General features: G+C 55.8%; 1 protein-coding gene across 1 annotated transcript; it reads left to right on the top strand.

Annotated features, from left to right (window-relative positions):
• The first annotated feature begins 4,758 nt into the window (after positions 1-4,758).
• On the top strand, positions 4,759-10,933 carry TLX1 (T cell leukemia homeobox 1). The gene is made up of 3 exons (XM_005888121.2): positions 4,759-5,467; positions 7,520-7,721; positions 9,888-10,933. Exons 1-3 carry the CDS (start codon positions 4,885-4,887, stop codon positions 10,108-10,110), a joined length of 1,008 nt encoding a protein of 335 aa, XP_005888183.2. The 5' UTR covers positions 4,759-4,884; the 3' UTR covers positions 10,111-10,933.
• Positions 10,934-15,617: the final 4,684 nt, after the last annotated feature.

Below are 15,617 nucleotides of genomic sequence, written 5' to 3'. Positions count from 1 at the left end.
CCAGCCTGTTCCATCCTTTCCCTTCAAAACGCCTATTGGGCATACCCTGTCTCCTGCCACCCTCACCCACAGGCCAACACATGGCTATTTCCCTGATAATTACACTAGAAATAAGAAGCCCCTTCCACAGATGCACACAAACCATCAGCAGCACACATCATTGTTACACTCACACTATCACAGCTGGAGTATAGTCTTGCCCTATCAAATGTGCCCATTATAGAGGAACAGTTACAGAAACACATTCTTATCCTGTTACAGAAAACACATTTACCTGCCTTCTCACTGACATCCAGCCTCACACAGACAAATCCAGTTGTAAAAATGACCTAGATACCTTTCATCTCTTACAGCACCCTTACTGAAGTGTTTTTCTTGCAGCCTAATAGGGTACTATCCCAACAGTCTAACACTGATACATAATAGACAATATGTATCTGTTGGGTAAATTAACAAATTAGTCCTAAAAGACATGCTGGGTATGTGTGCACAGCTACCCTCACTGCCATGCACTTTCATACCCGCTTTCCCCTTGTGGTTGCAGTCCCACAAACACAAAGTAATTAAGTTATCACAAACACCCCTAAGCTAAAGGACAACCTCTGGCCCAGGGGTCTCTCCCTGAGCAGGGAGGGAGCCGGGTGGGATCCAAAGAGGCCTCTGCCTATGGCTGAGCCCTCCCTTTTCTCCTCCCCCTGCCCCAGCCTCAGTCCCAGCTGCTCTTCTTTTAATTGGAGGTACTTATTATCCTGCAGGCAAGGGGAGGGGGTCTGGGATGGCGGTGGGGTTGGGGGTGTTATTACCAGGGGGCCTAAGGGCTTAAAGGCACCTAGATGTGTGCAGGGTACTCCTGCAAGGCATAGACCACCTCTGCCAACTTTGGTGTTGAGAAAGCAGCTAGTAATGAATGCAGTCAGAAAAGCAGCATTTGAGTCCAGTCTCTGCCCCTTTCCAGGTTTCAGTGAGTCAGTTTTCTCATCTGTAAAATGGAGATAATAAAAGCCACATCACAGGATTATTGAAAGATGAGATGAGATAATTGTGACTGCAGATGCATAGGACATCACCTGTGCTTTGTGGGGCCCTTTCCTAAAAGGACTATCCTGCAAGGTATGGAAAAGCGCTGTGGAAACACTGAAGCTGCACTGGCTATAAGCTCTGTGTGAGTCTCCTCCTCCATTTCAGAACACTTGCCAACCTATAGCATTGTGCTCAGCTAACACTGGGAGGTGTGGTGGGGGCAAAGCCCAGTGAATCCTCACCCTTTTGTTTCATCTTCCTAGGCAGAGATGGGACTGAGAGAATAACCCAGGCCCCTCAGCAACTATCTCAGTGGGGGACAAATGCTGAAGTTAAAGTGTACTCAAAAACTCCAGATGTGGGGAGACCAGCACCTCAGAACTAGATTGGGATAAAAGTTGACTCATAGAAGGAGAGGTGAGTGGGAAGCACTGAAGCCATCAGGCAGGCAGGCACCTGTGAGGGCAGGGGAATGTTAGGACGTCCCTGGGTTTCTGGGTTTTGATGAGTCAATCTTAGTGGGCTACTAGGCGACTGTGACCTCTGCCATCCTTGGGCTGGGCCAGCAAGGGTAAAGTCTCCTCCAAGGTACCTTGGACAACTTGTGCCAGACCTGAGGAGGTAAGTGAGGCAGATGTCCAAAGGGTTGGAACAGACAGGGTTGAAAAGCCAAAGGGGCTGTAAAGTCCATCTGGAGGGAGGAGAAAGGAGAAAGAAGAAAAGAAGAGAGTTAGAAACACTCAAGGGATTTCCAGCACAGACCAGAGAGTGGCAAAGAGGAGCTGTTCCAAGGGTAACCCAGAAAGACAGGGTTTTCACTGTAGCAGCCAGAACTGTGGTTAGACCCAAATGTGACTTCTTGACCAAAAGGAGGAAGGCAATTGGGACCCAGCCTCATAGGAAGCTGAAGCTTCCTTCTGCATCATTTTCAGCTTCATACAGAGAAAATAGTTCAGATCTGGGGGTCCCGGATCAGTCCTCTTCTGTCTGTGGGACTTCGGGAAAGTTTGTTCATCTCAAGCCTCAGTTTTTGTTTCCTTTTATAATAAATGAGATATAATTTCCTATAATATCACACAGAATATCTTGTAACTCATAGGATTCAGTGGTTTTTAAAATTATATTCACAAAGTTGTGCAAGCATCACCACTGTTTAATTCTAGAATATTTCCACCCCTACAAATAGAAACTTTGTATGCATTTGCAACCAATTCCTACTCCCCCCACCCCACCAATCCCAGCTCCACTAGCCTACTTTCTGTCTCCAAGGATTTGCCTATTCTGGATGGTTCATATAAATGGAATCATATTACACGTTTCTTTTTTTGCCTGGCCTCTTTCACTTAATGTTTTGGAGGATTGTCCATATTGTAGCAGGAATTCCTTTTTATGGCTGAACAATATTCCACTGTATGGATATACCACATTTAATTTATCCATTCATCAGATGATGGATATCTGAATTGTTTCCACACTTTGGCCATTATGAATAATACTGCTATGAACATTCATTCTGTTTTCTTAATTATTTAAAACTGAGGATGTTTCTATTAATTTCACAAGATTGTTGTGAGTCTTAAATGAGATCAGTGCCTGGCACACTAGTTTCTCAGCAAAATATTTATATTTATCTCTGCTTTAGTTCCCTCAAGATAAGAGACAAGAGACTCATTCAGGTTCAAACAACTTCCAAAGTAAGTTCTGGAACCTCCTGTGTAAAGGTGCAGTATGCCTGACTGGGAGGGTGGAGAGGAGAGAACTGGCAAGGGAATAGAGTTCTTTCTCATGTTTCTGCTTAATGTTTACAAACGACCAACAGCTTCATACTTGGCTTTGTCTTGAGGGGCCTTTGTCCACCTGCCTGGAGCCCGAGCAAGGTTTTTCCCATAGAAATGTGCCACCAACCAGCAGCCAGCTCTCCAGGCCAACCCCTAAAAGCAAGTTGAACCCCGCTCCTCCATCTTAATCGAGTCATTTAGCCTTGCTGAAATGTGGTTTCCTTGAATCCATAAAATGGGAACAATCCTTGTCTTGAAGACTTGGTGTAGAGTTTATACCCTACATAACACTGTCCACCGTCTGGCTTATTGTATTTGCTTCTTTGTTTACTGTCTCACTCATGCTGTGAAATATAAGCTCCATGAGGACAGGAACTTTGTTTTGTTCACTGCTGTTTTCCCAGTGCCAAGAACAGCGACTGACACGTAGTAGATAGTCAATAAAATATGTGTTGCATAAAGAGGTTCTTTCACTCATTATCTACCCAAGATGAGTATATTTCATGGGTTGGGGCTGCACTCCACAGGGAGGGACAGAGATGAGGAAACCATTCTCTGCCTCCACGGAGCTCTCTTCAGGTTACAGTAACACATATGGCCAAAGCAAGTAGATTGGAATGAGACTTGTTAAGTAGAATATGAGCCACCACATTCTAGCATCTTGTCTGATAGACAGCCCCTCCCTGAAGACCTGTTGAATCTGAACTAGACCAGAAATAGATCCCAAGTGATCCAACCTGTGCCCTTACTAGGGCTTGGCGCCTAGGAGGGAGCAGACATTTCTCTACTAGAGAGGAGAAAGAGAGGAAGCAGAAAAAGGGAGTTTCCTTCTTCTCTCCTGGGCTCTAAGCCAGTCAGCCACAGGCAAAACTTTGAAAAGGCCTAAATTTGTCCTGCTGTACTTCCCTGATCTTGGTCCCACCATACCCAGCCCCCACTGCCTTAAGCCCCTAGGCCTCCCTTCCAAGATTCCAAAAGTAAGAAAATAATTCCTTCCCCTTGCTACAATCCAAAGGTTTCTTGCTTGGAATAACCAGTCCTGGTGAAAGCAATCTGATTGAATTCATTCGCATACTGTGGAAACTGCTTTTTGGGACTTCTATTTAAAAGGAAAGGGGGTATCTTGGGCACCTCGGAAGCAGGCCCCAAGCCAATTCCTCTGACTTGTGACTGCCTTTCAGGAAGTTTCCCTTCCTCAGTTTCTCTAAATAGGCTGAGGTGAGGTTGCTGCTGACTTTTTCAAAAACATATAGCCACTGTTTATAAGCCCTTGTTTTAAAAGACAATCCTGAACTCACCTTCCTGTCTGGGAGGCATACCCCGGGGAGCAGACAGCCTTCTACTTTCTAACAAGCCAGACAAAATTGGGAGTAAATCTTCTGGTTGACAGACTGGTGCTTCCCGGCTGAGCCCCTGGGGAGATTCTCCAGTAGCGCTGGGTGCCCCTTCCCCAGAGGCCTGGTGGGCTACCTCCTCTGGCCCAATTCTAAGCGAGGGAGTGGCTCCTGTCAGGCGGGGAAGAGGGCTCTGACCTCCACCTCCTTGGGGCCATCTGTCTATCCGTCTCTGGGAATGCCAGCCTCCTATTCTCTTTCTCCTTTGAAGCCTCTGGTTCGCCTCTTCCCTCTCTTCCTGAACTACTTCTCTGAGCTTCGGTCTCAGTCCCTCCGTCTTTGGCTCCTACATCTGTCTCCGCTCCAGGCTTTCCTCTCGCCTTCTCCGCCCCTCCCCCGCGCTGTCATTCACCCCGCTCCTCTCCGCTCACAGCCAATGGAGAGACCCGGCCGAAACTGAGAGGCTAGCTCGCACCGGGCTTTTTCGCCCGGTGATTGATGTCCCAGAGTCAACAGCGACCGAGCAGCCGGAGAGGGGAAGGAGCAGCCGGAGAGGGGAAGAATACGGCGCCCCCTCTTCTCCTTCCCCTCCCCCCCGCCCACTTTAGCCCTTCTGCGCACTTCGCCTCCAAGTCTCCACGCAGCCAGGAGCCGCTGCCGCCTCCGCGCCGCCGCGCGCTGTCCCCGAGCCAAGCACCGCGAGTGCCACCGCCCAGGCCCCCCCCTCCGCGGGGCCGGGGTCGGGGGCCAGCATGGAGCACCTGGGTCCGCACCATCTCCACCCGGGCCACGCGGAGCCCATCAGCTTTGGCATCGACCAGATCCTCAACAGCCCAGACCAGGGCGGCTGCATGGGGCCCTCCTCGCGCCTCCAGGACGGAGAATACGGCCTTGGGTGTTTGGTTGGAGGCGCCTACCCTTACGGCGGCGGGGGCCCCGCAGCCGGGCCAGGGGCCGGGGGCACGGGGGCCTATGGCGCTGGAGGCCCGAGTGGCCCCGGTGGCCCGGCGGGCGGCGGCGGCGGCGCGTGCAGCATGGGCCCGCTGGCCGGCTCCTACAACGTGAACATGGCCTTGGCGGGCGGCCCCGGTCCCGGTGGCGGCGGCGGCGGCGGCGGGGGTGGAGGCGGCGGTGGGGGCACGCTGAGTGCTGCGGGAGTGATCCGAGTGCCTGCGCACAGGCCGCTAGCTGGAGCGGTGGCCCACCCTCAACCTCTGGCTACCGGTTTGCCCACCGTGCCCTCCGTGCCTGCCGTGCCGGGCGTCAACAACCTCACCGGCCTCACCTTCCCCTGGATGGAGAGTAACCGCAGATACACAAAGGACAGGTTCACAGGTGAGTCCGGCCCGCGCGCGCCCCGCCTGGCCGCGGCCCCGGCTCTCCTCTACCCCTCCTCCGCCCCGGGGCTCCCCGCAGCCCCCTCTGCGCGCCCGGCCGCCTGGCTCCTCTGGGTGCTTCCCCCAAGTTCTGCCACCCGCCGCCTCTCTCGCGGAATCGACTCGCTGGAAGAGTTCTCCAAGCCTGGGCCCCTCTTCGTCTCTCCCACAGGACCCCGTACTCTGAGAAGTTCTCCCTGATCCCTTCTCGGAGTCCCTGGGCCGGTCAGGCGAAGGGAAGGGGTTGTAGCGTCGGTACTACCTTCTGCCGGCCTTTGGGGCTCGGGGATCTTGGAGAAAGGGGCGCGAAGTGAACAAACTGTTTCTTCCGTCCTGGCAGACGTTGTCTGGCCGAGGCGGCGAACCCCAGAATCAGACTCAAGGAAAACAGGTTCCCCACCTTCCTTTCCCTACACACACACACACACACACACACACAGGCACACACATTTCGCGCTCCAAGGTCCAGTGCCCGTCGCACTGCCCGACCCGATAGAGACCGTGAGCCGGAGTTAAGCCGCAGAGCTGGCCGGCCTTTCTTCCCGGACTGCGGGCCCCGTCCGGGTCAGTGGCAGCGACTAGGCTGAGCTGCCTGCTTCATTTTCGTTCTGTCCGGGCTCGGCGTCCTCCGCTCTGGGCCCAGCCTCGTTTCCTCTGGAGTGAATAATGCACCGGCCAGGCCCGTGATCGATCGGCAGCCGAAAGAACCCCTGGGACGATAACGCACTCGGCCGCGGCAGTCTGCCCTCCTCTCCGCTGCCTACTCTGCGCCTTGCTTCTGCTCGCCTCGGCTCCCTCCGCTCCTGCTTCCGCTCACGGCACTCAGCTTTTGCTCCTGAGCGGGTCCTTTTCCACGCCGCCTCACTTCCCGCCGCCCCTAGCGTTCCCTGGATGCGAGACTGCGATCTTCCAGCCAGGCCAGGCCCCCAAGTCCGCTGGGAAACAGCCCTGAGTTGAGCCTGGGTTCCCGGCGGGGCCTTAGAGAGAGAGGAAGCAGGAGGCAGAGGCCGCTGCCTAGATCGACCACGACGTGGGATTCCCGTGGGGCTCGGGCTCCAGGGCCCAACGGTGGAAGGGGAATAGGCAGTTAAGAGCTAGACCCTGGGCTAGCGTCGTGTTCCAGCCTTGAAACGTTGGCCCAGATTCTGGTCAGTGGCAAAGAGAGGTGGAGGAAAGCAGAAGATCCATTCGCTCTGGGCCTCAAGAAGGGCCCCTGTGCCCCAGCCCAAGTCCTCTCAGTCCTGGGGAGGCAGGGCCTAGTGCCCCGTCCTACTCCCCCAGCCAGGCCAAGCTAATCTTAAAGGGCCCTGATGGAGCACCACCAGCCCCCCCAGCCTGGAACCACTGGGAACCCAGTGGTGGAAAGGTACTCCACATAGCCCACTGAGGGGAGCCACAGCCTGCCCTAACCTTGCTTCAGCCCCAAAGAAGGCTCGGAAGGAGTTTATGGCTGTCACCTTAGGCATCTGTCTCTGTGCCTGTGCTTGTCGTCTGTGTTAGCTTTTCTGGGTTTATAGATCTCTCATTTGTCCCCTGTTGTATGTGATGTGTCTGTATGTTGGTGTGTAATGGAGGCCTCAGGGCAGGATCCAGGATTCCTGGCCTTGACCAAGGATGGTCTCTTACTGTTGAGCAGCTTCTCTGAGGCTGGAGGCCTGGGGCTATGGGGGGAATGCGACCTTTAGCTCGCCTCAGACATGCCCCTCAAAAAGACTGCATCTGTGTTTGATGGGCACATAGGAGCCCAGGGCTAGGGAGGCCTCTGTGGTGGCAGAGGCTGCGGAGTCGGCCCGGCTGGCCGCTGGGTGGGGGGCCATTTCAGGCCACAGGCTTGAGCTGAGGGCTGACAGGAGGACCACCGCCCTGCTTCTGGGGTCTAGCCGCTGGGCTCGCTGACTCGCGGGGTGTCGGGCCTGGGACGCCTCCTGACGCTCTGCCGCTTGCCTCTGCCGTCTGTCTGTCTCTCCCGCTCCAGTGGCCCTCTCACCCTTCACTGTAACACGCCGTATAGGTCACCCCTATCAGAATCGGACGCCCCCCAAGAAGAAGAAGCCGCGCACGTCCTTCACGCGCCTGCAGATCTGCGAGCTGGAGAAGCGCTTCCACCGCCAGAAGTACCTGGCCTCGGCCGAGCGCGCCGCCCTGGCCAAGGCGCTCAAAATGACCGACGCGCAAGTCAAAACCTGGTTCCAGAACCGGAGGACAAAGTGGAGGTGAGCTGGCGGGGCGTGGGCGGCACAGTCTCTGGCTCCAGGCCTCTCCTGGGGAGTTCACACTCCTTCGATCCCTGCCTTCCGATGGATGGTTCTGGTTCGGAGGAGCGGACCGCTCTGCTAGGCTCGAGGGGAGTGGGAAGCAACCGTGGCCGATGACTGGATGGGGCCGGAGAGCCCCCTCTGTTTTGCTTTCTGGCTTTCTGGCCGGCACACTCAGTGCGGTGGTAGACGCGGCTGGTCTCTGCCGCTGCTTGGGGTATACGTCTGGATTTAAGCAGTCTACGCCGTCTGGGCTTCCGAGATCAGCGAGTCCTGAGGGACTTTTTGTTTGCGCAGACTTACGCGTACATGCCTCTTCTATCCTGGAGACCGGAGGCAGAATAGCACGCTCTCTGTTTCTGCGCCCCAGCCGGGGCTCCTGCTAGAGCGCCTGGGGCCCCAGACCGCGAGCCTGGGCCCTGCTGTCTCCCTCCTCCCTAGACGCCTGGCCTGGGCGCAGCAGGTCCCCCACCCGGGAAGGGGAAAATCAATCTGCGCCGCCTGCGGCGGGGTTTCCGAGGGTCCCACTGAAAGGGGGATCAATCAGGAACAGATGGGTATGTGTGTGTAAGAGAGAAACATTTTCTCTTATCCCGTCACACACCCACAGCTACACTCGTTTTCCCCACAAGCAGGCACTTTCTTCGGTTGAACCCTTTTGCACCCCTGCATCCTCCCGCACATTTGGCCCGCCTGCTGGTTCCACACACGCCGGGAGTTTCTTGCTAGCTCAGGTCTCAGGCGGGAGAGCAAGAGAGTCTGGGAGAAGTCCCCGGCGCCGGGCAGGGAGGGCCTGGGCCCGGAGGAAGGAATTGGAGTTTCCTCTTTTTCTGAATGAAGGCGAGGAATCTGCCTGAGATTCCGCCACCGTGGCCACAAAGGAAGCCACTGCCCCGCGAGTCTGTTCCCCCTCTCCCCACATTCCTGCTGCTGGGGAAGGGGTGGGGGACGCAGCTCAGACCTCTGGAAAGCTAGGGAGGGAGCAAGGACTGGATGGGGGAGGGGGGAACGCACTCGGGTTCCCAAGGCAGATCCGAGGCTACGGCCTAGGGGAGGGAGTCAGGCAAGCCCGTGGGGTGAGCGCACAGAGAAAATAGTATAGCAGGCTTAGAGAAACTGATACACAAGGTGGGGGCAAAGATAAACACCCCACCCAGGGAGAAAATAAAACATAAAGTGGACTTCCCTGGAGGCGAAGAAGTCTTATGTATAATAAAGGAAAGCAATAGATTAGGGAAACCTTCATTTTCGTTTCAAACAAATTCCCTTAAATTCTGAGAGAAGGAAAGGGGTGGGGTGAGAGAAAAACCAGAGAAAAAGACACACAGCCTAAAGAAGAGAAATAGTTTGAAATTCAGGAAAGAACGGGCAGACGAGAGACAGAGCGAAAAGGCAAGAAAGGGCGGCGAGAAGAAGGTCGGCGTCCGCTGCTGGGAGAGGCCCTCTCGCTGGCTTCGCTCGCCTTCATCGATCGCCTACAAATTGCTTCTGGAGGCCCCGGGGACTCCCATTAGGTCTGTCCACCTTAGAGACAGACGTTTGATCTCAGTTGACTGGGTGGAGGGGAGGCATTAAATGGAATAAGTGAGTCATCGCCTCCCTGGACCGCCTCGGAGGAAGCCAGTTGGTCCGGCGGGAATCCCGGCCGGCACAGGGCTTGGCACAGGAGGTCTGAAGTCTGGGAGAGATTCTCAGAGAGAAAGGGGGTGAAGAGGTCCATCGTGGCAGCTCACATCCACTGGTCCCTGCCTCTGCCCTGGACTGATGGGGAGGGTGAGACCGCTCAGACTTGGGAAGGCTCCTGGTCTTCCTCGAGTCTGGGGAGAGGCAAAATGCCACCCTAGCCCTGCTTGTGCCTTCCAAGGCCAGTGAGGGTGTGGGCCCTGCCTGGAGCCAGAGAGCCCCAACTGCTTGGGCCTAGCGGATCTCCCTACAGCTCCCCCAGAGTACCCCCTATCTACTTTGGTGGTTTCCAGTCTTTGTCGGAGTCAGAACCCTCAAGTTAGGGGAGTGTTTTCAAGGGCCCCCAGCTGGAATTGGGGTCCGAGAGGGGGAGCTGCGCTCTCCCAGGCGGTCTCCCGGGAGCGCACCCGAAGCGTGGGTAACGGTTTGTCCCCGGTGCAGGCGGCAGACTGCGGAGGAGCGTGAGGCCGAGAGGCAGCAGGCAAACCGCATCCTCCTGCAGCTGCAGCAGGAGGCCTTCCAGAAGAGCCTGGCTCAGCCTCTGCCCGCGGACCCGCTGTGCGTGCACAACTCCTCGCTCTTCGCCCTGCAGAACCTGCAGCCGTGGTCTGACGACTCGACCAAGATCACCAGCGTCACGTCCGTGGCGTCGGCCTGCGAGTGAGCCTGTCTGCTACTCTCTGAGAGACCCGAGACCCGGGCCCAGCCAAGGGGTCTCGAGGCCCCCCGAGAGCCAGGACTCTCGCCTGCCCTCCGCCTCAGACTGCACGCCTCCGGGGATCGCGGCGCCCCTCCGCACCGGCCCGCGAGCGGACGCCGTTCTCTTTGGGGTGGAAAAGAAGAAGAGAGCGCGCAGGAAAGGGACGCGCCGCCGTCTCCCAGATGCCTACGCGGTCCCGCGCCTGCTGGAACTGTTCAGAGTCCTCCGTTAGCGTCTATTTTATTTTATTATGATTTTTAACGTGGGACTGAGAAAGGCAGAAGAGGTGGTGGAAGAAGAGCTGGTGGGGTCCCTAAAGGACAGCATGAGCTGTCGTTTGAACTTGCCTTGGGAAGACCGCCCTCTCTGTTCTCCACTCCCGGTAGTAGCCGGCCCACACGGACGTGATTTCACTGTCCCTCCTAGTGTCTCCCCACAGTCACAGGGGCCCTATGGCAGAGTGTCTTGCACACACAGGGTCATAGTCTTCACTCCCTTGGCCCTTAGGATCAGGGGTGGCCCAGATTCATTCTGAACAGCATGGCACTTCTCACAAATACAAGGCCACAGTCACACTGTGACACACCATCGCACACACAACAGCCACAACAGCGTCACTTGGCCTGCCAGACTCCTATCACACACCCTAGCCGCACCCAGGTACGCACAGGCAGGTTTCCACACAAAAAGCCTATTTCTCCAGATCCTGTTCGTAGGGGGGGGGGGGTTTAAGTTATGCACTTATAAGGTGTTTTCTGTGTAACCTTTTTATAAAGTGCTTGTGTAATTTATGTGAAAAATAATAATAAAACCCTCTGAATCCGGAATCAAGGCTGCTTGCTCCTTGCTGAGCCCAGCACCTTGCAGCTACTTGGGTCTGGTGTGAGCTGGTGCAGCCAGGGCAGCCCCTCATACTTAAGTTTGAAGGACATCTTGGGGTCAGGACTGTCAGGTTCTGGAAAGAGGAAAGAAGGAGGAGGAGAAATGAAGAGAAGGCAGCAGTGAGACAAGTTGGGAGAGCCAGTGTCTCCCGGGACAGTTAGTGCTCAAGATTTGTCTTTGGGAGTGAGAGTTACGTGTGTGCACTCTGTGTTTGTGATGGTGTGGGCAATCGGGATGTTATACTGACAATGAGTGTTTGTATAATAAGTGTTCAAGTGTGTGATTTTGTATGCAGTTGTGTGTGCTTATTTTGCTTCAGTTGTGAATCGAAACTACCATTATATATACAGACTTGTATTGGTATGTGTGTGATCATGTGTAAATGTGGCTTTTTGGGTAGTTGTATAATCACCCACCAACATCCGTGATTATTAGTGAATCAGGGGCTAATATTTGTGAGAGTACGTATTAGTTTTTCATTATGAATCTATTTTTGTGTTAAATGTATGAATGTTTATGGCTGTATATCATCTATAATTGTATGTATGTAATCATGTGTTAGAGGTGTATTTCATTGTATGAGTGATACTTGTCTAGGATTGTATATAATTGGGGGAGTGAATTAATGGGGAATATGTATCATTGTGGATGACATGTCCCTGCGGTGAGTGTGTATGGTGCTGTGTTAGTGGGTATAATTAATTGTACACTGCTGGAGTACATGATGGTGGGGTGTGCAGATCCATTGTAGGGGTATACACATCTGCTAGAAGTTTGGGGTTCTAGGACCTTACCCAGCAAGCTGCAGAGATTGGAGCATTCTATGAGTAATTGGACCAGGATCTTCTGTGGTGCTTGAAGCCAAGACTTCCCAGCTTCCAAACTAGCCTGGCCTAGGAGGGATCTGAAAAACTGACTTCCCAGGACCTTCAGGGAGGCCCCAGACCACTCTAGCCAGGACAGCAGCCACAGTACACAACACTCCCCATAACATTTAGTCCCCCACCTACCAGACCAATGTCAGGACATACAAAACTGACTTAAGCCTGCTTTTCTGGAAGAAGCCAGGTGGTAGAGGCTTTAGGAAACATGCCATCCTGGGGTAGTAGAGTGGGGACATAGGGGGCTCTTTCTTTAGGGTGGAAGAGTGAGAGAACTTTATGGCTAAAAACTGGAAGAGAGTAGGTTGTGGGACTTGTTCGTGTATGCAGAGCTGTGTTCACCCAGACTGGGGTTGAGGGCAGGAGAGTTATGGAAACCATCAGAGTACTCATCCTGGCCTAGACTGCCCTCTTGGCTCTGCCATATCACAGGACAAAGCACAGCAACCTCCAACCCAAGGAGGCCCAGGAAGAAATTTGGCTGAGTGTGGAAGGGGCACTGCTTGTCCACCCTTATCTGTGCTCCTCTTTGAGCAGGATCTGGGCAGGAGAGGAGGATTCTGAGTCCAAAGGACTTCCAAAGTGGAGGGGCTACCCCAACCCCAGACCCACCGGGTGACCAGGCCAGACCCTGACAGTGTGTGGGTCGAGGGGAGAAAGTTCTGGTCTCAAAGTCAGGTCTGCAGTGGGCCTCCTGCCTGTGCCGCGGCGGTATCCAGTACCGGGCCAAGCGAAATCGAAATCCGGAAATATCCTCTTGGAACCGCAGAATTCTGCTCCTCCTACCTGGGTAGGTCTGGCTCTCCCTCCCCTCCTGCCGGGACTGGAGCTGCCCAGCCCAAACCATTTTCATTTGGTGCGGTCTCTCCTCCATTTGCGTCTTTAAGAGGCACCTTCAGTGCCTGCCGGTTGCCGTATTCCAGAGTTGCCAACCCCAGGGGAAACTGGGGCCTTCCTCCCACCTCCTGACTCCTGGGACCCTTCAGGCTGGGCGCCCGGGGGCTCCTGGATATTTTCTGGCCACAGACTGTCTAGCCGAGGCAGGAACGGGGAGTGGCTGTCTGGCTCAAAGTCAACCTCCAAACTCCCGAGAACCCCGACTCTTCACCAGCACTCCCTCACCCCTGCTCTGGCGAGACAAAGCAGGCAAAATCAGGCATAACACACCTCCTCCCCCAAATACCTCCTACGTCCCGGATCTTCATCAACAGCTGGGGTCACACTCAAAACAGCGCGGGGCTAGGCCCCTCAGACCCTCTGCTCTCGGACCCTGTCCAGCTTATTCTGGCCTCTCGGAGAACTGGGCTTCCGCACGCCGGAATCCCGGGCGCCCATCGCGGGAGGCCACCCGACTCCCCTCCCCACACCGCTCCGGCTCCCGCTCGACTGTTTCCGGGGATCCCAGGCCGCCCCAGTCGCGCGCTCTCCCGGGGCCCCTCCCACGCGCTCGGGACCCCAGGCGACGCGTCCCAGGGGTGGGGGCACACTCCCCGGGGTATTGGGGCCCTCGGCGCTGAAGGACGGCGTACGACTCCCCATTCTCGGTCGGGAATTCGTTGGGACCGAATCTCGGTAAATCCCGCGTCGGCCGAGGGCCGCGGCGAGGACAGGCCGGGATGGCGGCGGGGCCTGCACACCCGGTAGTCTCGAGGGGACGCGGGCTGGAAGGGAGGTGGGGGCTGCCAGGGTCACAATCAGGGCCAACTACCCGCCGCACAAAGAAAGCTCACAACTCCTATCTGCCACCAATCCTGCAGGCAAGGGTCTGTCTCTGTTCAGAAATAGAAAAGGAACAAACGATCCGAATAATGGTGTGTAGAGATGCAGAGGGAGAAGAGGAATTAACGAACCTGTCTGAGCAGAAAGGGCCACATCCTTCCTTGGCTTGAGTGAGCCGACTGCACTGACCAAATTATGCAGTGAGTGAGCCTTGATCACTCCCTCAGACCTGGCTGACTGAGTGGTGGCCTTCTGGGGCCCAGAAACCCAAGCAGGGCTGGGGTCCTAGCGCCCCGTGCCCCCGCCCCCTGGGGTGGCACACAGAGAATCTGGCCTAACCTGTTAACGATAATAGCGGCTTTGTGTGGCCATATCCGTGCTTGTGAGCTCTATGGGCACAATCTGAGCACTGCCTCCTGAAGCCCCCACCGCAGTGGCAGGTACGGGGTCTGCACTGGGCCCAGGACTCAGACAGACGTCCCATTTGTGGCGTGAGTGACTTGCAGGTGGGCAGGCCGGTTCCAGGTGTATGATACAGTTATGCAGGGATCTCCAGGCTGTGCAGAATTGGAGCAGCTGGGACTCAGAGGACATGCTGCAAGGGGCAGTGGGCTAGAGCTGGGGCCCCAGAGCTGCACGAAGGGCCAGATGCTGCACTAAGGCCAGATGCTGGAGGAAACCGACCCCCTTCCACTCTGTTTCTCCAACTTTGCTCAGGCACACTTGCCCCCCGCCCCCACACACTTGCCCCCACACACTTGTCCCCCACACACACTTGGCCCCCACCGTCCCACACACTTGCCCCCCCCCCCCACAGACACTTCCCTTTTACTCCTCTCAGACCCCCGCTCAAGTATCGGACACAACTGAGCGTCTGAACTGAACTGAGACCCCCTCCCCCTCCTAAGCAGCTTCTCACTCTCCTAGGCCTTCCTAATCAGCTCAGATTTCGGAGCCCAGCAGCCAGGTCACTGCCTGGGTAGCTAAGAGGAGCTGCCCGCGCGATTTTCCCGCATCGTTCGAATCCACGGCAGGCCCAGGAAGATCTCTGGAACGGCCCACCTGCACTCACTCCTGGATTCCTTATCCTCGGGAGTCTGATAGGAACAGGCTGAGTGAGTGAGAGGTGTGCAGCCAGTTCAGACTTTCCAAGGAGCTCAGAGCAGGCTCGGAATATGGTGTTTGCAGCCGGGGCGTGGGAAACCAGGGCGGAGGTGCGAGTGGGGAAAGACCGAGGGGAAGGAAAGGAGAGGGGAGGGGGAGGGGAGGGGAGGTGTTGGCGGGGGGGATGGTGAGTAGAGGGAGCGATGAGTGCCCGTGTTGTGTTGAAGGATGGGTACAAAATCACATCCTCTCACCCTTGGCCTGCGTTGTTGTGGACCTCACATACTTCCTCCAACTACACAACGACTGGAGTGTGCGATATTACACAAGGCAAGCTACAGGTGTGCTGTTCTACGCGCGGGCATACACGGCACACACACACATGCACGCATGAAGTCTCCACTGCTGCGTTCGCAGTTATCCCCAGAAGCTCACGCCAGGGGCGACCCCATCAAGTTCCTATGGGTGGTTACCACGCGTCTATCCCGCCAAGGGCCTTCCTTTCCTTTCCCCATCTCTCCTCCCCCAGCCTGGAGGGAGGAGGGTCTAATTCAACTACCGGTCGGTTTGGGGATGGAGATTGCCCAGGCCTGCGTTTTGGTTTCCACTCCCGCAGCTCTGGCAACGTGACCGTGGGGACAGCGGGCCGCCGTGGATTCGGCCGAGAACCCTAGCAAGGCCCGGGAGGTCCAGCGGCCGCCGCTGCCTCCACGAAGCCCACAACGATCTGGCCTCCTTGGATATGCGAGAAGAGGGGGGCGTGGGAGGCATGGGGGGGTGCGAGGCCCCCCTTCTGGGTGCCGTTCAATGGGGAGGTTTGGTAGGAGCTGCTCCTGCCGCCTCACATTTTCCGTCCTGTGGCCCCAGAGCCCATGTATCTTCGGT

The sequence above is a fragment of the Bos mutus genome, chromosome 26 (genome assembly GCF_027580195.1).
Source record: "Bos mutus isolate GX-2022 chromosome 26, NWIPB_WYAK_1.1, whole genome shotgun sequence".
NCBI classification, from domain to species: domain Eukaryota; kingdom Metazoa; phylum Chordata; class Mammalia; order Artiodactyla; family Bovidae; genus Bos; species Bos mutus.
The sequence above is the reverse complement of the archived record's forward strand: the minus strand, read 5'-3'. Positions and strand labels throughout refer to the sequence as shown.

Coding starts and splice junctions, on each gene's coding strand:
- TLX1 (XM_005888121.2), top strand. CDS start 4,885: ATGGAGCACCTGGGTCCGCACCATCTCCACCCGGGCCACGCGGAGCCC. Junction 5,468..7,519: donor CACAAAGGACAGGTTCACAG/GTGAGTCCGGCC, acceptor CACGCCGTATAG/GTCACCCCTATCAGAATCGG. Junction 7,722..9,887: donor AACCGGAGGACAAAGTGGAG/GTGAGCTGGCGG, acceptor TCCCCGGTGCAG/GCGGCAGACTGCGGAGGAGC.